The sequence below is a fragment of the Panicum virgatum genome, chromosome 9K, assembly GCF_016808335.1.
Source record: "Panicum virgatum strain AP13 chromosome 9K, P.virgatum_v5, whole genome shotgun sequence".
Classification (NCBI taxonomy): Eukaryota; Viridiplantae; Streptophyta; class Magnoliopsida; order Poales; family Poaceae; genus Panicum; species Panicum virgatum.
Genome location: NC_053144.1, coordinates 28810775 through 28835208, shown reverse-complemented (window position 1 = coordinate 28835208; position 24434 = coordinate 28810775). Strand labels below are relative to the sequence as shown.

General features: G+C 43.5%; 1 protein-coding gene across 1 annotated transcript; it reads left to right on the top strand.

The window, feature by feature from the left end:
- Positions 1–761: 761 nt before the first annotated feature.
- LOC120648661 lies at positions 762–2303 on the top strand. The gene is made up of 2 exons (XM_039925370.1): positions 762–1318; positions 1438–2303. The coding sequence occupies exons 1-2, from the start codon at positions 1245–1247 to the stop codon at positions 1862–1864; spliced, it is 501 nt and encodes a 166-aa protein (XP_039781304.1). The 5' UTR covers positions 762–1244; the 3' UTR covers positions 1865–2303.
- Positions 2304–24434: the final 22131 nt, after the last annotated feature.

Here is a 24434-nt window from a genome sequence, read left to right as displayed (position 1 = left end):
CACGTGTTGACACCTGGACCAGGCCACTCTATTGCTGTGCGTGCGCTTGGCCCTGTCATTCGCCCAATGAAATCTCGTTTGTTGGATATAGTCTGCACAAATCTTAAAAAATGGGAGGTAAGAGTTGAATGATTTTATGGTCACTGTTAGCGCCCAGACGTCCTATGAAAGAACCATTGGACGATTCATGCAACATTCAAAAACAACGTATGCAATATAGAAACTCAACATATACAATATCGAAAATCAGTATTTGCAACATCAAAGCATGCTGAAAATTTTTATTATCCATCCATCAATGATGAGAAAAAAATCCGCCGCAACATTTATTTCATGTTAAATGAAATATTCTAAATCTTTCGATGAAAATGCAATAAAATATTTGCAACATGTATGTGAAACACATGTAACATCGCAACATCCAGACCTATTTTTGCAACATCCACGTAAAACACTTACAATATTGTTCTAACACAATTAAAACACGTAAAATGTACCTGCAACATGCAACGAACCCTAACAAAAAAAGAGGAGGATGGCAAGCCGGGGGAGCTCGCGCTGCCAAGGGAGGCCGCACCGCCGGGGGAGCTCGCGCGGCCTCGTGCGCCGCCACCCTCACGCGTCGCCGCCCCGAAGCTTCGCCGTGGGGCCATGCGCTGTCATCAGGGTGAGCTCGACCTACGGAAATTCGCTTTGGACGTCCGGCGCCCGTGAGCCGGATATTTCGACGGCAGAGATGGGCTGTCGTGGTGGGCCGGAGACTTCGGGATACGTGAACTGCCATGCTGTTTTTTCAGCAGTATGTTTTATACGGTGCAAATACAAGAGCATACGGGCTCATAGCTGTAATAAAGAAAGTTTGTTTTTGAATGCTCCTTCACTTGTCGTATCCGTCTTCTCCGCTTAGAAAATATCGCCTGGCAATGGAGGAGGACCGATGGATCAGATGGACCGATGCCGCCGCCCATCTCCACCCCTTCCACCGCTCCCCATCCAACCGACAGTCTCCGCTCCTCCCCGGCGCAGCAGGCCGGCGCCCGGCGGTTGGTGCCCCTGCCCGCCAGGTCTCCTCGCCGGATCCGAGGTACCCCAACCCGGATACAATGAGGTGGGGTCACGCCGTCGCCGCCGTCGCTTGCCCCGAGACAGCATGCCTCGCTCGTCCCTCATCCCGCGGCTAGGAGCGAGGGGAGGGGCCTCGGAGAGGAGCAGAGGGGAGGGGCCTCGGGCCGTCCCGCCGGAGGATGGCGGCGGCGGTCGCGGTGGACGCCGCGGGCAGCAGCGCCACCTGCAGGTGGGTCTTGACCACCACGGCCGGGTACATGTTCTTCCTCCATTATCTGCTGCGACCTGCGAGTGGCGATTTCATATGGATGGATTTGCCTATCCTTTTTGGTTCTCTCCCCCTCAGACTTCTCTTTCTTCCTCCAAGCGCAGTTGCACGAGCTACGGCGAGCTTCACTGCTACGGCCGCGTTGATTTCCCAAAGCAAGGGGTAGTGCGACAGGGGCATGTTGGCATGTTGCAACTTGCAACTTGCAACTTGCAAGAAGCTAGCATCCGCATCCAGATGCTGGAGTCGTCGCTGGGGCGTGGCCGCGCTGGTCCACTAAGCAACACGCGCTCCGCGACGGCCTCCAGGACTTTCACCGTCGGGTTGCTGTACCGGCCGTACTCGTGGCAGTGGCGCCGGCCTTCCTTGAAGGCGATCAGGTCCTCGGAGCTCTTGAACCAGTGCGTTGTCCCGCTCACAATTGGCGTCGCGATCGAGTCCGTGACGGCCTCATCCGCGCCCTTGCCAAGCTTCTCCCCAGCGTGGACGGCTAGAGTCTCGTCGGAGGCGCGTCTTGTCTTGGGAGGCTGATCTGCCTGAGCATCCCCGAACAATTCTTGGAGCAACACAGCTGGGGGTGTGGCGGCAACGCGCTTGTGCTTTGGAGAGTTGAGAGGTTGGAGGAGGCGGCGCTGCTGCCTCGGGAGCGAGATCTTGCCAAGGGAGGTGGACGGAGCCATGAGCTTGGAGAAGGATCAAGCCGAAATGGAAGGCGGATTAATCCAAGTGATTGAGCTCAGTTGTGAACTCAGTTTGTGCTTTGGCCTTGCTCTCTCCCCTGAACAAATATATAGGCACAATTCGACGCGCGTTTATACGCGGTTGTTTTTTACACATGCGTGTGCGCGTACAGGACATTTTGGCATGAGCTTATTGTGCGCCAAGAACCAAAAGCGAGTAGGTTATTATTAAGATGGTGTTAACGAATAAGCAAGTAGTGCGTGCAAGTGTGATTAAGAAAACACACGGGAGGATCTGAATAAGATTGTACATCAAGAAGGGCAAAGTCAAAAGCGATTGAGTATAAGCAGGAACAAGGTAACAGTGGCCTTGTCAGCAATAAAGACATGCTAGCTGCTATAACAAGCGTATACTACGCTGGCCCTTCTTCCATCTTGCTAATTGTGTCGAGCCGGGCTGATAAAGTAAATAATAGCGACTTCAGTGTGTGGGTCCTTTCTCGCTAATGGAATCTGAGTTAATTGCGGCTGAGTCGCTTGATTAGGTATAGGTTAGCATGTGATCGTATTCTTGACGGTATACCCGCAGGCGCGTCAATTGGACGACGGCGGTGCTCTCGCAGAAAAGACAAGGCAAGCAGCCGATGAGATCTGCCTATGGCAAGATAGGCGCATCTAGAACAGTGGCAGCAGCATAGTATCTCCAAGAGTTCCTAAAAAATACTCCCTAAATTTTGTTGTTTGCTAACTCCCAAAATAGGTATAGAGAGGGGAAAAAATTCATCTCCAATAGTTCTCTATTTTTACTCATAAAAATGAGAAGTCTGTGGTCCCACAAGAAAAATTCCGCGAGAAACATCGTGGGGGACGGGCGATCGGGAGCCACGAGGGGTGCGTATTTTTACACACAATGGAGCCCAATTTACTAATTGTTAGGAGATGGGGAACTAGGATGGGGAACTATTGGAGAGTGTTTCTTTTTGTTAAAAAAAGGATAGGGAAGAGAAATAGAGAACTTTTGGAGATGTTCTTACGTAGAAGATAAAAGATACTCATATTATCTTGCAAATAATCTTAGTTAGATCTTGCAATTGTGTCTGCAAATGATCACTTTTCTTAACCAATGGAGCTAGATTGAGCCGGGCATGCTAATATTTAGCCTCATCACTTTATTATGCTACAAGGCCAATATTGGCAGGGATAACCATCATCAATAGTGATGGGTACGGTATAGCGCCCGTCCTATGGATAAGTCACTAATGACATGCATGGCGGTGCATGAATCTAGCTAGCTATTAAACATCAAATACGGTGTAAACAGTCTATGTGAATTTTTTATGTAGTAATGCATCAAGTCAAACTAACTAAAATCCTAAACCGGCCTGGATTCTGAAGCTGACCGAGTATTGCACAATATGAATGCGGCTGCGTAAACAGCGGTTCAAAATATGTTATGACCCTTTGCAGCAATATAATGTGTACACGGTACACCATGATGCAACATTTGCTAAAACTACTCACTTCAAATGATATTACTTCTAGAAAAATGTGTTGGAGCAAATTAATTGGATATTTCTTGTGCAGTGCGATACTGTGCAAACACTGCAACTACAGTAATACGGTCATGGTGTAACGTGTACATACTTGGTAATCAATTAACTTGAACACTGCAATCAGTTTCTATATATACTACCACCAAACACACATCTAGTATTGCTTCTAGAAACTGTGATAAGAAAACAATGTAGTGTGCAACCACGCCACAAGGGATGGGCGCTGATCTAAGTTAGAGTATGAAAGGTAGCACAACTAATAATTTCATAACACACCTATTTAAATCAGTTTATTAACTAGCAATAATGTACGGGCATGTGCACCGTTTTTGTGCTTTATCACAGATCAATGTCATTTAAGTTGTTGATTTCATTTAACGTGATAGCAAGTCAGAACTTGGCTGTTGCGTGCAGTTTCACTGTCATGACTATATGTGACAAATCGAACAGTTCCCCGCTAATTGATCTGTAAGAAATATGGCCTCATTAGGCTATAATTTGTGATTTTGGTAATTGTGTAACAACATAGTCAATGAGACTGACCATAGATGAGGCTTGGCTATAGGTTGCAAAACTTGTTTTGGAACGAGGGTTTCACACTAGTTGAACCATAATTTTTAGATAAGAGAATATATTAATTATATTCCAGCCTTTGTATCGATTGATACATATAACTGTTCGAAAACACAACCACACCGCACAACGTGTCCGAAAGAAATGAAATCGAGTAGCAAAAAAAAGAGAGCCTAAAACGTGCTTAAACACAGGCAATCCGATTACTAAATGGCCATCCATTCGACGTGAAGACTTCCATGGCAAGGCACTCAAGTGCGCGACACCCCTCTAACACCGGCAGCCTTTCCTCTTCTTTTTACAGCAGCGCTCAAACCCGGATCCAATATGTTCCTCTGAACAGCACCTGCAGAGACAAAGAAACTTGCGCACAGTTAAAAGTAATATCGTTTCGAGTTAGCCAAATCGCCCATAAGATGGCACATGCTCCCACTAAGGCCTGATGCTTGTGTTGTTTTTTCAGCCCATTTAACCAGTGAGTAAACATATGGTTCACATTTAACGGCATAGGCAAATTAAAAATAACACTTATAAGTCTCCACAAAAATTTAGCATTTTGGCAATCGAAAAAAGGTGTTGTATTGTTTCATTAAGATTGCAACAACATTTTAAACTCTCTTTCCATCGCCGTCTAGCTAAATTGTCCTTAGTGAGAGTAACCCCTTTTATCAAGTACAACATAAAAATCTTAATCTTAAGTGGCAATTTTAGTTTCCAGATAATGTGATTATGTGGTATTATATTAGTGGTAGTTATTGCCCTATACATGGATCACACTGAAAATAGCCCATTCTGTTGCAGAGATCACACAAAACTGTCACTTTAATCTTGTAGCTGAATATCCATTACTCTAGCCACTGGCTAGTGCCACGAGAGTAAGTTATTAGCCACCAAAGACCTTCGAAAAGAGACATTTAGTGGAATCGAGCTTAGAACAGAGCTGACTAAAACTGACTTTTTTCTAACTATGTTATACATAGCCGGGTATTAACTTTTTAAAGGTTCATTGCCTAGCCAAGTGTCTTCCCAGAATCTGATCAGAGACCCACTACCCAGCTTAAACTTGCCCCATCTCAGGAACTCGGGTTTGATGCGCATGAGACCATGACCAGAAATGAGAATCTCTAGGCGATAATTCTACGTGAGTGAGAGATTTGAACCGAAGGTATTTCCTCCTGAGTAAGGTTCGCCACACCCCTTGCTCATTTATTAACTTGAAAAGACACTTGCTTAGTAAACATTTATTTTGAGCATCAAGATTTAAGATTCCCAAACCCCCTTGGTCCTTTGAGCAGCGGAGGACATTCCATCTCGTAAGCCTATACTTTTTTTATGTAAGCCTATACTTTTTTTTATGTTCGTTAGTTTGCCAGAAAAATCTAGACCAATAGAAATCCAGCTTTTTCAAAACCTCACGAGGAACTTCAAAGAACGAAAATATAAACAAAGGTAGACTACTAAGCACGGAGTTAATAAGGACTACCTTTCCACCAGCAGAAAGCAACTTCCCTTTACAGCCCCTTAATTTTTTTAGAATCTTTCATCTACTCCCTTCCAATCTGAGTTTTTAAGTCTTCTGAAATGCATGGGTATTTGTAGGTATCGAAACAGGAACATACCTTGGCCGCAACCAAAGATATGTTCATATTCCGTTTTGAAGACCATGGCCTCCTCGAAGCAGAATAATTCGCTTTTATAGAAATTAATCTTGAGACCAGACAATTATTCAAACGCACATAACAAGAGCTTTAGGTTTTTTGCCTGTTCAAGATTATTCTCCATAAAGAGAATTGTGTCATCTAGATATTGCAAAATAGAAAGACCATCGTCGACTAGATGTGGAATGTGGAACTACTCCCTTGAACTGATGGTTTTCTTTGGCTCGCGCAATTAAGATTGCCTTACTCCTTTTCATGTTTGGAAGTAGTGACCGACATCATCATTAACTTTTATCGCTACAGAACCTTTGGTTATCACTTGATTAATCCAAGCACACCATTTGGTTGAAAAGCCTTTCATCCGCAACACTTGTTGAAGAAACGGCCATTTCACCTTGACATATGTTTTTTTCAAAATCAAGTTTTAAAATAACCCCATTTTTCTTTTTCTTATGCATTTCATGAATTGTTTCATGTAGGATGACCACTCCCTCCAGAATATGTCGTCCTGGAATGAACGCTGTTTGAGATGGTCGTATTATTTTTTGAGCTATAGTGGATAGTCTGTTCGTGAGTACTTTTGTGAAAATTTTAAAGCTAACATTTAGGAGGCATATCGGCCTGTATTGTTGCACTTTGGTTGCATCCTTCTTTTTTGGTAGTAGGGTAATCACTCCAAAGTTCAGACTATGTAAAGGCAACTCGCCCTTATGGAATTCTACAAACAGCTGAAGCAGGTCAGCTTTAATAGTTTCCCAAAAGAATTAGAAGAACTCCGCTGGAAAACCATCCGGACCAGGTGCCTTGTTGTGTTCCATTTGGAACACCGCCTCTCTAATTTCCTTTTTGCTGAACTCATCACAGAGAAACTCATTCTCTATCTGAGACACCTGAGGAATGTCCTCCCTAGCGTCCTCATTTAGAGAAAAGTCATTCTGCTCCGGCTCCCCGAAAAGTTTTTTGTAGTACTCTGTGATATATGTTTTAATATTTTCATGGCATACTATGGTCCCCTCCTCTTGTTCTAGCTGAAAGATCCTTGTTCTACGATGTCTTCCATTAGCTACAAGCTGAAAATACCTCGTGTTGGCATCCCCTTGCAAGAATCTGATCGCTTTAGATCTCTGGAACCAATAAAGTTCCTCTTCTCTATGCATCTCAGAGAGCTCCGCAGATAAAACATGTTTATGTTCCAGCTCTTGTGGTGATAGCAACATAGATTCAGCCTTTCTATCTAAGATATCTAGCTGATGGAGGAGGGAAATTTTTTTTTGTTTTCTCCCACTTGGTTTTTCACCCAACCACGCAGAAATTTATGGACCGCTCTGATCTTATTTTGCATCGATGTAACGGTGTTGTACCTCGGTTTTCAGCTTTCCACACATTTGTTATCAAATCAAAAAAATCGTCTCTAGTGAGCCACCCTGATTCAAACTTGAATAAAGGTGTATTCCCTCTGTGAGACGCTTGATTTGTATCTAACAAAAGTGGTGTATGATCTGAAATTTCCCTAGTTAAAGCCTCGACCATTGACAATGGGAATTTTTGTTCCCATTCAGTGCTAACCAGATTTCTATCAAGTCTTTCGAAAGTTGGGTGTTCCGCTGAGTTCCGCTGAACCATAGATGCATATATAGATAGCATGATCTAGTTTATATTTTGTGCACAATTAGCTTGAGCCATAGATTAAGTTTGCCTAATTCACCCCTGGCCCTCTTTGGCTACGAGCACTGATTCCTTTCCACTACTCCAGCGCCACCAATCACCGCCGGTTCAAAATAGTCAATGTTGCCGGTTTCGGGGGTGTTGGATTTAACTCGACGGTGATGAAGAGGGCCATCATCACCGATTCCAGAACCGGTGGTGTTGTCCTGTTACAAAACAAATAAAAATTGAATCATGCGGTCTCTCTGCTCCATGCACCTCTGCTGCTTGGGCGGCGCACCATCGCTCCACCACACACTCATCCGCCGAGCGCCCTCTGCCGAGCGCCCTCTGCGTGGATTGGAGCCGATGCTGCGACGCAGCGAGCTGAATCAGGAAGTAGGCAGCTGTAGGAGAGGGTGAGGGTGAGGGGAGCAGCGGCCGCCGCCGCTAGCTGCTGCCGCACCTCCGCTTCCTCTTGGAGAGGAGCTCTGAGAGGGAAAGCAGAGCTTGGAGAGTAGCTTGGACGGGAGAGGGGAAGGGAGGGAGGCTGGGGAGGAGCAGGGGGGGGGGGGGGTTCGGAGGGGGGATTGAAGGGAGGGGAGAGAGGATACGTAGAGGAATGAGATAGAGAGAGAAGATGGGATGAGTGGAAAATATCTGCGACAACACGTCTCAGCGGCGATGCTCGTAAATCTATCACCGCAGAGGTATTGATGATATATGGTTTCTTCCTAATTTTGCTTCCTGATCGGTTTGCTCATTTCAAATACAATATAATTATACAATGCTTCCTCTGCTGAAACCGCAAGTGACATGGGAGAGAAGACATACAGCACCAAAACTGGCCGGGTAGAAAACAATGTGCCGTGGCTATTGTCAAAACCACCTCACATAAACAATGGCAGGGGGGATTATTTAGTCCAGTATTTGTTAGAGGTTTTGCAGCAGAACTGACAGCGATTATTCCAAAATTTCATTTGTTAAATCAGATTGGCCCATGCATGTCGCAATGGGGTAAGAAGCTGAGTTGGGTGTAGCGTTCAACACGGCTCCGTGGTCCTTGATACGGCGTAGGAGCTTTTTCTATTTCATGCTGATGTGCAATTGAGCAACTAATGAGTCCACTACCTGATTTTACAAAACATGATGGAAGTACAGACTTTTTGAAGCAAGCATGTGTTGACGACCAAATAAAATTGGCACTGACTGGTCTGGCCGGTACCCACAGCCGGTCTGACCGGTCTGAGTTCTGTAGTTAGTCCAGCAAGGGCCAACCGGTCTGACCGGTAGGCTCGACGGTTCTGACCGGTCCACCAAGAGTCCGATTGCAATTAAGAATTTTTGTAGATTTAGATTTGTTAAAGGATTTCTTACGGAGTAAGACCTCCCACCTTATAAATATAAATGGCCATGGTCGATTGAGGGCATCCAGTCGATCAAACACAAAACCAATCTGCTATTTTATTGTCTCTATTTTTATCTCCAAATCCTAGCTCTTCCAACCTCATTAGCTGCTGTTCTTCCTTAGTCTCGACGATGTCTGAAGGCGTTCTAGGTGGCCTGCTGGCCCTAAAACTACCTACATGTGCTTGCCCTGACGGGTCACTTCCGGGCGAGCGTTCGTTGGACTTCGCTGGTTTACCCGTCAAACTGGTCTGACTGGTCCCTTAGACCGGTTTGCCCGCTCCACACAGGAGCCCACCGAGCTCCTCCTCGCACCGCTCGATCGTGCGTGTTCTTGTGTTGGTCCTCAAAAGGCGTGAATAGCATGCTGTCACTCGCCCGCCCTGCTCCGATGTCATTTTCTTACATAACACTACTACAAAAACATTGATTTGTCCCGGTTGGGAAACCCCTGTTGTCCCGGTTTCCTAACCGAGAACACCAGTCCGGGACAAAAGGGGTGCCCTTTTGTCCCGGGTCTGGCAACCGGGACAAAAGAGGACCTTTTCTCAATTCTTTTTCTATTTCAATTATACTTTTGCATTTCAATTAAACTTATGTATTGGAATTCAGTGTGTATGATCTCCACTAATATATACATACATATATATATAGTTAGTTATATAATATTTGTCCTAGATAGTTTTCATATATAAATTAATTCACTTATATATATGTATATATATACACACACACATATCTATACATGTCTATACATGTGAATTCCTTTACATATGAAAATGTCTAGGACCAATATTATATATATATACACACACACATATATATATTATTGGAGTGCTTATATATATAATACATACATGCTCATAAATAGAAATTTAATACATACACACACATATATATTTACATAGGTATATTCGTTCTTAATTACATATATACACGTATATTATCATATTTGCTGCGATTGTCAATATTAGATAGTCCATCATAGTAGAATTCGCCTTTTGGATTGAGGACTTGCTCAACAATAAATCCGGACAATTGTTCTTGAATCGCCATAATCTTTTCCTCCGGTATGAGTTTATCGCGCATCTCCTCGACCTATGGAAAAAGGGGATAATTAATTTCGACTAATTAAAATACGAGTTCAAATATTAACAAGTTTTTTACTTACTTCCTCCTCCCAATTTGTCCAGCCCTTTGGAGGACCTACCAGACCATGGATGTTCTTGCATACATAGTATGCGCATAAATTAGTGCCTTGTTTCTGCCTCATACACTTTAAGAGAGAAGAGATTATCAGGTATTTACATGAATATATAATAAAACTAATGAATCGTGCAACGAATCATCCAAGTGCGTACCGCAAAATCTGTCTTGATCTTCAATTCCTTGTCAAATTTGCCTGGATGATTTTTAGCGAATTGTTTCCAAATCCTGTACATGATTAGAACAATTATAGTCAAGTAACAAAGTGATTCAAATTATCGGTCATCGACGGAGTAGTGGTAGAATTACTTTTTCATCATGTTAAGAAGATTTTCGTATTGTTCTGGAGGTCTCCTCAATGAGTCCATAACCACGAGTAGGCTCTTCTCGGGAATTATGACAATTAGGACCCAGTGTTCACTGCAAGATTATACAGAGGCAGTTCTTGGTAGTTAAGGTTTAAACAATTCGATTACAGAATAGAAAGAGTTAGACGGAAGGAATCACTCACGCAAAGTTGTAAGGAAACAATATCATTTGCTTGTTGTGATGAACGCTTATGTACTTGAACAAGTTTTGGTATAGCTCATCGGCAGTGTCGCGTAGAATCCTCCAATTACAAGTAATTGGGTCAATGAAGCCGAGGTGAGAGTATCCCTTTCTCCTGCAAGTTTGTATCTCCATTCTACATGATACTGAATAAATCAAGAGATCAGTATGTTGAGATCATGCAAAACAATACGTAAGAAGAGTAAAATACTTACAGAACCCACAAGCCGACCATAGAGATATCGAGGGCCTCCTGATGGAATAGTTGGTAAATTTCTTCCCAGTTTATCCATATAATGGCCTCCCCCCGTAAGAAATCGTCATCTTTAATCTTTGCGCCCTGCATGAAGATGCATTCGGCCATCCCATGCATATAGTGCTGGTGCAGCTTATACATTTGCGTTGGAAGCACGAACACTACTTCGGGGGGTACAAGAGATTTGCCGATCTCATACGTCTATTTGACGACCACATCAGCCTTTGGAATATCTTCTCCCCCTGTAATCTGAGCCACCGTCAGGTTTGATTCTTTCAAAAATGTAACAAAGTATTGTTCTTGCGTCGTCTGTCCCACTACGAGAGGCTCTATTGATTGTTTCTTTTGGGCTCCGAGCTGTGGAACGTCGGACGACGACGACTTTGATTGTCTCTTCTTTTTCTCAGTAGTTTTGATAATTGTGCGTTCGTAGTCTGAAGGGGGGGTCTCTCGGAATGAATTTTCTCTTATTTGCTTCGCACATTCCCTTAAAAAATTTCAAATCTATCGGATTTATCACTTTCTCGGGCTCTGGCTTCGGCTTCGGCTTGAAGTGCTCTTTAACTCTTTCTTGAGTTTTCCGATCGCATTCTTCAAGGCTCATGTCCCAGGGTTTAATAGGAGCCTCTTTGGTTTTCTTCTCCTTTCCCTTCTTCTTTGGAGGCTCCTTAGCCGGTGCAGCTACCTTCTTTGCCAGCGGCCGTTTCTGCTTCTTTGCCGGCGGCGGAGGGGGTGACCATGGAGGTGACGGTGACGCTTGAGTTTTCATCGGCGCATGAGATGATGGTGATGGAGATTGTGCCGGTGAACCTTGCCGAGACAGTGCTGCACTTGGGGAGTTTTGCGGAGATGCCGGCCTTGGAGAGGCATGCTGAGATGCCGGTCTTGGTGTTTGATCATCCGACTTTAAGACAATGTAGCGCTTATCCCATAGGATGTAGCCATGAATGGCTTCTGCTAGTGTCCTCTCCCCATCGCCTCCGAGAATATCAAGCTCGAGCGTCTCCCAACCCTGGCACACCTGCTCCACGCCAACTCTTGTGTATCCTGGCGGAATTTGCTGCCCGTGGTACACGTCGCCTGGTTGGGTTGGCATGGCGGTACCGTACGCAATAGTGAATATTAAGTTCTTAACGGCAGTCTGCAGGTCACAAGGTGTCCGCTGGGTGATCTCATCCACTGGAAATCGCTGCGGGGCCGTCGCTTCAACTGCGGCCTAGATCCCCGTTGGCCCGGCGACGGCGACATCTATTGAAGCGCAGATGCTTTTTCGCTGAGACAGATGATCGGCTGCGACATTAGGCTCTGGAGGCACCGTTTGCGCTTGCTGTTGCTGGCTCATTGCTATGGCCACTTGGCGTTGAACCTCTTCCTCCAGTCTTTGATCGTGTGGCATGAGCCGTTCCTCTAGCCTTCGCATGTGCTCCTGCTCATCATTCTTTCTTCTTTGCCGGCTTCTATATGATTCAATGTAATTCCTGAACCCATACTTCCACGGAACCACGCCTTTGCCTCTTGGGCGGCCCGGATGCTCTGGATTCCCAAGGGCGTAAGTCAGCTCGTCCCTCTCTCTATCCGACTGGAATGTTCCCTCGGCTGCTGCTTGTATGGCATCCTGTAGTCTCTGGGCTGCTCGCTGGATGTTTGGCCCATAGATGCAGTCACCAGTCAATGGGTCCAAGCTTCCCCCGTGACCATAAAACCAGGTCCTTGACCTTTCAGGCCAGTTCGTGGTCGCAGGTTGGATGCCTCTGTCAAGCAGATCCTACTCCATCTTCTCCCATTTGGGTATTGCAAGCTTGTAGCCTCCTTGACCTAGAGTGTGATGGTACACTTTCTTCGAGGCGTTGTCTTTGGCCTTCTGCACCTTCTGAAGCCCAAGCTCTGAAGACTTGTATTCCACAAATGCATCCCAGTGACTCCTGAGCTTTTCGAGCTTGCCGGTAAATACGGGTGTGGTCCCAGTCTTGATATATTTCTTCGTCAAAATTTTCTTGAATGATTGCAGCTGTTCTGCCATCTTACTCAGGGTCCAGCGCTTGCATATCTCTTCGGATTCGCTGGAACCGTGAAGTTTTTCTTAAGCCCCCGCCAGCACCATTCTTTTTCTCTTTCAGGTACCGCATCCCGTTCCTCGCTTGGATTGGAAGCTTTCCAGAGCCTGAAGCTGATCGGGATGTGGTCCCTGACAATACATCCGGATTGTCTTATGAATTTTTTGGCGGCAGCTTCGGGAGCGATCGGTTCGCCATCTGGACCAACTTCCGTTATAATGAACCGCCCTTCCAGTTTTTTATTGGGCCTCGCTTCGTCTTTTTCTGCTGCGACGATGATCCAGACGGCTATAAAAAAACATTCATAGTATTTATATACATTCAAATGAAAATATGATTGTCACTATAAATAAGTATAGTTGTGATATGTACATTAGCACTTTGTTCAGCAGCAGCGTCATCCTGAATAGATGGTGGCTCAATTCCATCACCGGACATATTCAAATATATGTTGGTATTGCTGCCATCATCAGCTTGTTCAGGGACATCTCCTTGACCTTCGCCAATCATATTCAACAGGAACTGTTCATCTTCCGCGTCTGTGTGTCGCGGGTCCATCGTAACTAAAATATGAATACAAATAAAACCCTTAAAAAATTCTCTAAATAATCTACATATTTAGATTGGTAACGATCGGAAACTATCGGAAACGATTCGGTCGGTATCGGTAACGATCGGAAATGATTCGGTCGGTATCGATAACGATTCGGTCGGGATCTGTAACGATCGGAAACTATCGGAAACGATTCGGTCGGGATCGGTAATGATCGGAAACTATCGGAAACGATTCGGTCGAGAAGTAATATAAATGACAAAATTAAATAATAAATACATGATAAATTAAAGGCTTCGAATGATATAATTAAATAATAAAAACATGATAAATTAAAGGCTTCGAATGACATAATTAAATAATAAATACAAGATAAATTAAAGTCTTTGAATGACATAATTAAATAATGAATATATGATAATTAAAGTCTTTGAATGACATAATTAAATAATAAATACATCATAAAAGAAATTCTCTCTAATTCTCTATTTCCTTCTCTATTTCTCTATAAATTCTCTCTAATTCTCACTATATCTCTATAAATAAAGAAAAAACTATATCCATAATATAATTCTAATAATGTCTTTATAAATCAATTCTACCTAATATATAATAAATAAAACACTATATCCATAATATAATTCTAAAAATATCTATATGCATAATTGAATTCTAGTTAATATAAAACAAAATTACATAAACATAAAATTTGAAAAGAAAAAAGAAAATGCCGGCCACACTACTCACACAGGGCGGGGAAACCTAGGGGCGGCGGCCCTGGACGACGAGGCGGGGAGCTGGCGGCGCGGCGGCGTGCAGTGGAGGCCGCCGGGGGCGGCGGAGACGAGGGCGTGCGCGCGGAGTTGAGGCCGGGGCGGCGAAGACGAGGTGGCACGGGGCCGGGGACGGCGGCGCACCGGTGAGCGGCCTGGTGGGGTCATCGTCCAAGGCGGCGGAGCTCGGGCGGCGCTCGGGGACGGCGGTGGAGCAGGAGGCGCGATGGGCGAGACGACGGCGGCGCGGCGCAGATCAGGAAAATGCCCAAGTGTTATTTTGACCATGCAAAAATATATTAGGTGAACAAATTTTTTCAAACTGTTGCTTTTCGACAGAAAGTGGATTCTATCACGATATTAACATTTAAAAAGTGAATTTTAGATAAAATTAAGCAATTTCATGATATTAATGAGTAGTGTGTGAGTTTGATAGATAGTGTGTGTTAGTGAGATTGTGTGTGTTAGTGAGAGAGTATAGTGTGTTAATGTGAATGTAATTTCATGAAATAAATAAAATTAGTTGAGTAATCCATTATTGAATGAAAATTATAATTGAGTCTGGTAATTAAGTGAAAAATATAAAAAATAATACATATATAATAAAAGTATTCGAATTGCGATTACATTTTTATACAATAATATAAAATGATTCAAGTACATGAAGGATTAGCGGTAACAGACTTTCTCTTCACAAATGTCCCATGATTATGATCACGGCGCAAGTATGGAGCATCATCATTGGCTAGCAGGATGCATGGATCAGCATTTACTTCGAAAGATGGAATGGCAACAAAATTATTATATTCTTCTGACAAGTCTGTCTTGTCCTCCACTCCAACGATGTTTCTCTTTCCTGATAGAACTATGTGTCGCTTAAGCTCATCCTTTTGCTTGTTTATCCCCTTCTTTGGCTTGCTGGACATGTCCTTATTGTAGAAAACCTGAGCGACATCCTGGGCTAGGACAAATGACTCGTCTGTATACCCAAGATTGTTGAGATCAACTATTGTCATCCCATACTCATCTTTTGTTACCCCTCCTCCAGATAGCTTAACCCATTGGCAACGAAATAGAGGCACTTTGAAATTGGGACCGTAATCCAGCTCCCATATCTCTTCAATGTAGCCGTAATATGTGTCCTTTTTTCTATTATTGTCTGTGGCATCCATACGAACACCGCTGTTTTGGTTGGTACTCTTTTTATCTTGGGCTATCGTATAAAATGTGTTTACATTTATCTCGTACCCTTGGTATGTTAAGATATTCCAAGATGTTCCCCTAGCCAATAAGAACAGTTGTTCACTTATATCCATGTTATGCATTAGATGCTCCCGCAACCAGCTGCAGAAAGTGTTCATGTGCTCCCATGTAATCCATGCCTCAGACTTTTCCGGGAAATTGGAGAGCAGAATTTTCTTGTGTTCCTCGATATATGGGTCAACCAAGGATGATTGTTGAAGAACCGTATAATGCGCTTTCTTGAATGACAAATCATCTGTGCAGACATAATATTTCTTTCCTAATGTGCCTTTTCCAGTTAGTCTCCCCTCATATCACGATCTAGGGACTCCAATCGGTTTAAGGTCATCAATAAAGTCAACACAAAAGTCAATGACCTCCTCAGTTCCGTAGGCACTGGCGATGCTTCCTTCTGGACGAGCTCGATTACGAACACATTTGTTGAATACCCCCATGAACCTTTCGAATGGGAACATGTGTAGAAATACTGGTCCGAGGATATCAATCTCTTTCGCAAGGTGCACTAGAAGATGTGTCATGATGTTGAAGAAAGATGGTGGAAATATCAGCTCAAAGCCAACAAGACATTGCACCACATCGTTTTGCAGCTTTATCAAATTCTCCGGGTCAATTATCTTCTGAGAAACTGCATTGAGGAAGGCACATATCTTCACGATGGTTAACCGGACGTTATCAGGCAGAATCCCCCGCAGCACAACCGGAAGAAGTTCGGTCATAAGCACATGACAGTCATGGGACTTGAGATTTGTAAATTTCTTCTCTGCCAAATTTAAGATTCCTTTTAAATTGGATGAGTATCCAGATGGAACCTTTATACTGCTCAAGCAGTCAAACATGGTTTCTTTCTCTTTCTTGCTAAGAGTATAGCTGGCAGGACTTAAGTATTGTCGTCCATTATCTCGCTGTTGTGGATGTAAGGCATCTCGTTCTTCCATACGTTGCAATTCTTGACGTGCTTCTACTGTATCTTTTCTCTTTCCGTACACTCCCAAGAATGCTATCAGGTTGACGCAAAAATTCTTCGTGAGGTGCATCACATCAATTGCATGACGAACATCTAAGACTTCCCAATATGGTAGCTCTCAAAATATAGATTTCTTCTTCCACATAGGTGCCATTCCATTTTCGTTCGGAACAGGTTGGCTACCAGATCCCTTTCCAAAAGTAACTTCTAGATCTTTTACCATGTTGAAGATGTCTTTACCACTACGGTGCATCGGTTTTGTTCGGTGGTCCGCTTGGCCTTTGAAATGCTTGCCCTTCTTTCGTACCGCATGCCTGATGGGGAGAAACCGACGATGACCCATGTATACAACCTTCTTACAGTGAGTCAACCATATATTATCGGTATCATCTAAACAGTGTGTGCATACTTTGTATCCCTTGTTCGAATGTCCTGACAAGTTACTAAGAACAGGCCAGTCATTGATCGTTACGAACAGCAATGCTCGTAGGTTGAAGTTTTCCTGTTTGTATTCATCCCACATCCGTACACCTTCATCGCCCCAGAGCAATAAGAGTTCTTCGACCAATGGTATTAGGTACACATCAATGTCATTTCCGGGCTGCTTTGGACCCGGGATAAGCACTGGCATCATGATGAACTTTCGTTTCATGCAGAGCCATGGTGGAAGATTGTACATACAAAGAGTCACAGGCCAAGTGCTATGACCACTGCTCATCTCACCAAAAGGATTCATGCCATCCGTACTCAAACCGAACCTTATGTTTCTCGCATCCAAATCAAATTCAGGGTACGTTCTATCTATTTTTCTCCACTGCGACCCATCAGCAGGGTGTCTCAACATCGAGTCTTTCTTGCGTTCCTCTTTGTGCCATCTTATCAACTTAGCATTATCTTTATTTCTAAACAGACGCTTCAAATGTGGTATTATAGGCGAATACCACATGACCTTCGCAGGAACACTCTTCCGGAGAGGCTCCCCCTCGACATCTCCAGGATCATCTTTTCTAATCTTTTAACGCAATGCACTGCATACGGGACATGCATCCAAATTCTCGTACTCGCTTCGGTAGAGGATGCAGTCATTGAGGCATGCATGTATCTTTTGCACTTCCAATCCTAAAGGGCAAACAAGTTGTTTGGCTTCATACATTGTAGCAGGCAATTCGTTGTCCTTAGGAAGCATTTTTTTAACAAGTTTGAGTAATTCACCAAATCCCTTGTCGGATACACCATTTGTCGCCTTCCATTGCAGCAACTCCAAGGTGGTGCCAAGTTTCTTCAATCCATTTTGACAATCTGGGTACAATAACTTACGGTGGTCCTCTAACAACTTTTGGAACTTCAACCTCTCCGTTTCACTCTCACAGTCTGCCTGCACATTGTGCAATGCCGGCCCTAGATCATCGCTGGGATCATTTTCTGCTACATCTACTTCGGGCTCTTCCATGGGAATATCGTCATCTAATGCACCGATTCCAGCATTCCCGGGAAAGTGGTCGTCAAAATCTTCTTCTGCATTGTCTTCCATGGTAACCCCCTGTTCTCTGTGCTTCGTCCAACAAACATACTTCTCCATGAAACCATTTACGAAAATGTGGCTGTGTATGATTCTTGAAGATGAGTAATCCTTGTTATTGTTGCAATGAACACACGGGCAACACATAAAACCATTCTGCTTGTTTGCCTCAGCCACAGACAAAAAATAATGCAGGCCATCAATGAATTCTTTCGAACGTCGGTCAGCATTGTACATCCATTGCTGGTCCATCTACATTTTAAATAAATCGATTTGAATTCTTTACACGTATCGAATAAATAAAATTTATCAAACCTAAATTAAACTAAATGTAACATAACATGAATAATTAAAAGATATGCAATATCCATCATACATCTTGATTAATTAAAAGGAGTACTTAATCCGTTACAGAACTTAACAAAGGAGTACTATACACGAAACTTAAAAATTCGGACAACAACACATAGGTTTTCAACCGTCCTTGCGTTGGAACGCAGAATGCTCTAACGAATTTCTTGCTGGCGCAGAAGAAGATGGCGGAGCTGAAACCTCCGAGTTTGGTGGTGACGAACTGTAACGCCGCAATAAATCCTCAAGATCAAACGGAGGTTCCTCGCCCCTTGCCATGCATTCTCTATATTCTGTTTCCAAATAATGAGTGCTGCCCTATGAAAAGCACTAGGTTTTTTGGACCGACGACCTACTCGAGTTGTGCCCTTCTCTCCAGAAGGACAATGATCACCCCCACCGGCGCCACTCCCTCCAGCTGCTGAAGCCATATTTTACTAAAAAATACCTTTATTTTCCACAAAATTATAAATTCTTACCATTACAATGCAAAAATTATTTACTATTACAATTACAATGATCAGATTAATAACTCTTGCAAATAACAATGAAATCATATTAAAAAGATGAAATGTATCATTAATCCTCAAGAAATCTCTAATTAATTGGAAGAAATCCCTATAACTTCTAATTACTTTGACACCCTTCAGTTCCAGGAGTACTCTTTTCAATATCCAGAAACCCTCTAGAAGAAAAATAAACCTTTATTTCTGAAAATGTATATGTCAGTAACCTCAACCCTGCGGTGATGACACTGCCTTTCGGGGGGACACGGTGCGGTACAAGGATGTCACCAATCGGCCAATCGCAGCACCAACATTTACGATTAATAGGCACAGCACTTGGCACAGGCAGCATACTCGTTGATATGCTCTCAGTACAACAACGGTCATGCTGACTGCGTTAAATGCTGTCTTCTTATCAATCGGAAGTGCTGGTGATGCGACCAACCGATTCGCGACGTCCTTATAGCGCATCGTGTATCCCCGAAAGGTAGTGTCATCACCGTTGGATGGAGATTAACGACGTATACTTGTTTCGAAATAAAGATTTTTTTAGCTTCTAGATGGTTTCAATGTGAGCCTGAATAAATACATCACTAGAGTGTCAAAATAATCCATTCATAATACAAAAAATTCTAATATACTCATTTCATTAATTCATTCATGAATACAAAAATCAACTATCCACAATATGGTCATATATACAAGTACATCACATGAAGTGTCTACACTCATTCTAAAAATTTCTACTATCCACATACTCATCTAAATCTAAAAGAAAATCACACCTACATATGCAATCTAGCTAAATGTCCAAGAAATGAGCTAGCTACACATTTTCTCTATTTCTAAAGCATGAAATGAGCTATACAAGCCAAGGAAGAAGAGAAAAACAAGCCCCAAACCTTTAGCGCCGATGGATGGACGGGGAATCAAAGGTCTTCACAAATGTGGTGAAGAAATGAGCAAGAACTCCTCTCTCCTGAGCCAAGAACAGCAAGAAACAAGTGAGCTGAAGAATGGCTCGGGCGGGGGGGGGGGGGGAGGAAAGGGGATAAGGGGGCCTTTTGTCCCGGTTGGTGTCTCCAACCGGGACAAAAGGCCCCTGTCCCCCCTGCTGGCCCGGCTAGCCGTTGGACCCGGGACAAAAACCACCTATTGTCCCGGGCCCAAAAGTTGCCGGGACAAATAGCATAGAACAAAGGTCTATTCTGTAGTAGTGTAAGCAACGCAAGTGGTGAATAACACATAGTAAAATTCACTGAGTAATATAACAAGCAAGCAATTCAAGATTCATGAACCTGCCCTGTGTTTCCCACCGATCGGTCTCTGCCAGCTCATCAGCGTCCACTAATTGGTAGCTTTGTTTGAAGTGCCACCAAGCGTCCATTAATCAAGAGCTCCATTAATCAAGAGCTCTGTTCGTGGTTCTAATTAGTATAGGTACACACTGTAGCCTTAACGAAGTAAAACGAGCTTATTTTCTGAGGTGTTGTCACCAAGTGCATTTTCCCCCATTTTTTCGGACTTAGGTGGTGGGCTGCCTAGAATTATGTTAATTGTGTTCTTCCTAGTATTGTTAGAAAGAACACAATTAACCTAATTCTAGGCCCCACCGGGTTCATGTATTCACTTTAACCCCCATTTTATATATGACCTGAACCCGGTGCGGTCAATCTAAGGTGATTAATTTGCTTCAAAAAAGTTTCAGCTAAACTGGATCAAAAATATATACATTCTTCTTTGTATGATTTTAGGGCTCTCATACCTGTGGGATAGTTTGAATTATATTTGCTAATTAGAACTTTCCAATGTTATATCATAAAAATAGAGCACAAACTATAAAAGAGCATACTATATATTTGTAATTTTGCGTCCCTAAGAGTATCTCCAAGAGTTTGCCATATTTTACTTGGCATATCTTGTGTTTTGCCAACTTCTAAAAAGATATGCCAAGTAAAAAAAGAGCTTATTTCCAACAATTTGGCATAATTCACTTGCCAAATCCAGATCTAACTTACATCAGGAACCCTGAGAGAGAAACAAAATTATATTTATGCCCTTCCACCTCTTGAAAACTTAAATCAGGAATCCTTCTCTGTTATTTATTTCTTTTTTCACTCTCCCACCTGACTAGAAACCACGATGCCAACCGCGCGCCGCGCGCGTATATTTACGCGCTGGAGGCTGGTTTTTCCCAAGTTGCCAAAAATTGCCAAATCTTTTGCCAAACTGTTGGAGGAGTATTTTTAACGTTTTTACCAAAAATCAAAGATGGCAACTCGATTTGCCAAACTCTTGGAGATGCTCTAACTAATCAATAGGCTTGCTTTGTGAAGTACTGTGGTAGTGTTGTTTGCTTTCAGTCGATACTTTGTGTTACTAGCGTTTGCTCTCAAGCCATACTGTGAAAGTGGATTTGCTGTTAGTCACCGCGTGGTTAAATAACTAGCGGTGTGGCAGAAGGGTTATTCCGGAAGTTGAAGAATTTTCCACGGGATAAGATTTGTTTCTGAGTGGTGATTTAGGGTTTCATTTTGGGAAATTATTTGATTAACCCAAATTAACCATCCAAAAGCAAAGCAAATTGATAATAAATTTTAATGATGCCACGATATTTTGTATTTTTTAAAATTCTGGATTTGGATTCAAGGATGGGGGCTACGGGATACGTGTCATTAGTAGGTTGTTTTTCAAATTTATTTGGAGGATAAATGAAAGGAATTTCAAACTCAAGATGCACCCTCAGCCTAATTCTTCAATTCAATATAAGGCTCGGGGCAACTCCATATAGAGTGTGATTTTATCACAACCCATATGTGGATATTATTTCTGAGGATTTAACATCTACTTGGCAGAAGCACCACACAACCTTGAAGCAACCAGGAAGGTACTCAGAAGACATGTTCTAGGTTAAGTTCAACGAACTAAAAGATGACTTAGAAGTACTCGAAAGCCTGCACTACTTGGCTACAAAGAGCTCAGAGGCTTGTCAGACCTGGAGCCACAGGATAGCTTATGTGGCACAGATCTGCACAGAATAAGGGATGGGGCATGTTATGTACCCTAACGTCATGTAAAGTACTCGTATACGAGTAGGACTAGATGGTACAGAAGAAAACTACTCAGACTGAGTTCGGGTAGCACTCCAAAGATAGTATCGAGCTAGGGTTTCCATGTAACCGTGTCCCTCCAAGCTAACAGTATGTAGGGTATTACGCAACTCGTGGCCCAAACCTATCTAAAGCTTGTGTTGCTTGCACCATCATGTTCCTGATCTCGGCGACTCCATGCCTGCAAACAACTACCTTAGGGTCCCTAGATAGGCTTGCCGGTATAACACCGACACCCTCCACAACTACTTTACTTTTTTAGTAAGTGATTTAATCTATAATGGTTATATTAATTGTTATACATGTGATAGTAATTTTTTTAATTTAGATAGCTGGTGATTTAGGTTATAATTGTTATAACAATAATTATATATGTGTATAATTTATTTGTTTAGATGTAATTAGCAGGTGATTTAGTTTATAATTGTTATACATGTTATAATTAATCTTTTCAGATGCAGTTTGCGAGTGATTTTGTTTATAATGCTTATATGTGATAATCATTTTATTTGTTTTCTAAATCAATTACTAGGGGCGGGTAACCCGCTCCTACAAATATTATTTCTAACAGCAAAAAGTAGGTGCGGGTGATGTACCCACATGTAAAAACCATTTATGTACTAGCGCTTCAGCCAAATTAGTTAGGAGTCCTATAAAACGCGCACGGAAGACGATGATTCTAAATTATTCTAAATGACTTTTTCTACATATTATAGCAAGCGGCTGCGGATCCCCATTGCCCCACCCCCATCCCCCGACGACCCCTCTCCGCGCACCGCTACCGGAAGCCTGTGCAGCTCGCGATGAGGGCGGCGGCAGGGCCAAATAATCCTGGTCCTCCATCGGATCTGGGCACGTGTGGCTGCTTCAGCCACCTGAGGAAGGCTCGCCGGCCTCGGCGGCGCTCGGCGGAGACGGATTCTACGCTTGTGAACAAAGAGATTATGTCTGCTCATCTCTTGCACTTTTCGCGACAATTCTGGTTCGTGTTGCTGCAGAAAGTAGGATTACATGCTCTATCTTCAATGCGCTTTTTATAGGACTCCTAATATGGCTGGGGCATTGCTCACTACTACTACATAAAATGGTTTTAGAGGTGGGCAAAATTGCATTTGTAGAAGCGGGTACGGCACCCACCCCTATTTTTCGCTGCTAGAAATAATATTTGTATGGGCGGATCACTCCGTCAACCGCCCCTAGTTGGAGCCATATGTTAAGATTTTAGTTGCTTAATTTACCTCCTTCCTTCTTAGACTACGAGCACCTGATTCCTTTCAAGAAGTCGGTAAAGAAGAGTGTCGTCACGTCAGGGAGCCTCAGGAGTGAGGTCTTCACAATGGAGATGGATATAGAGACATTACTTGCTTGCAGCTCTAGGAAGACGGCCTATTTCTCCAGGTGATTAATAATGAACTGATGAGAGCCTGCTCCTTGGTGTGCTGTGCTGCGTGTCCTAGACTCATGTACAAACACACAAATCGATGCGCTAGCTTTTCTGCGCATGTATGTACATAAATGAAAACTTAATTTTTATACACACGTGTAGGGCTGTATAGCCACTTTCCAAATTAAGACAGTGTTAACGATGAATCAAGTGAGGTGGCACTAGAAATAATATTGTAACGTGAATGGAGTGGTGGCTATATAGAAACACAAGAGGGACCCTCCTCTAAACTGGGACAACGGCGGGTTGAAGATAGGAACGCAAAGGACTTATCAAAATCCGACCCTGTTCTGGATTGGATAGGGTAAGCAGGCTTGTCGCTGTTATTTTGAATTGATGGTCTACAGTTGGGTTTATTTGTTTAGCACCCTGTAACACCCAAAATTAAATTTAGTTTGCAATTCAGAACAATTTTATTCAAATGGTGTTTGTGCTGAAAAAAACAAAACAAAATCCATCTCTTGCTCCCTTTCCCCTTCCAGCCCAGCCCACTTTTCTCTCTCCTTTCCCTCTCTTCTTTTCCCTTGCAACCCACTTGGCCCAGCAAAACCCACCATGCCGGCCCATCCCACCTCTCCATCCCTTTCCCTCATCGACAGGTTGGCCCCGCCTGTCCTCGCCTACCTCCCGCCGCTCGCTCGCTCGCGCGAGTCGCACAGGCTGCGCCGGCCCACATGCCGCCACACCTCGCCCTCCGACACGCTTGGCCGGCTCCCCCGAGTGTGCCGCACCTGCTCCGCTCTTCAAAAACTTAGCTAAATCTACCTCAAACAGCTATAGCCGGAGATAGCAGAAGCTATAGCCGGAGATTTAAAATCTTGTTGCCACCACCATGCGCCTTGATGGACACTGGCACCGCGCGACGAGCTCCGCTCTCTTCTCTACCAGCTGAGCCCCTTTCCCTCCTCCCATGGACCCTATAAAAGGCGCCCTAAGACTATCCACAATGGCCCGAGTAAAACTCAGGAGCAAAACGGGCCTTTTGCTCGCACGCTCGGACATGGCCCCCCGAGCAAATTTAGGAGGCCACAGCGGCAC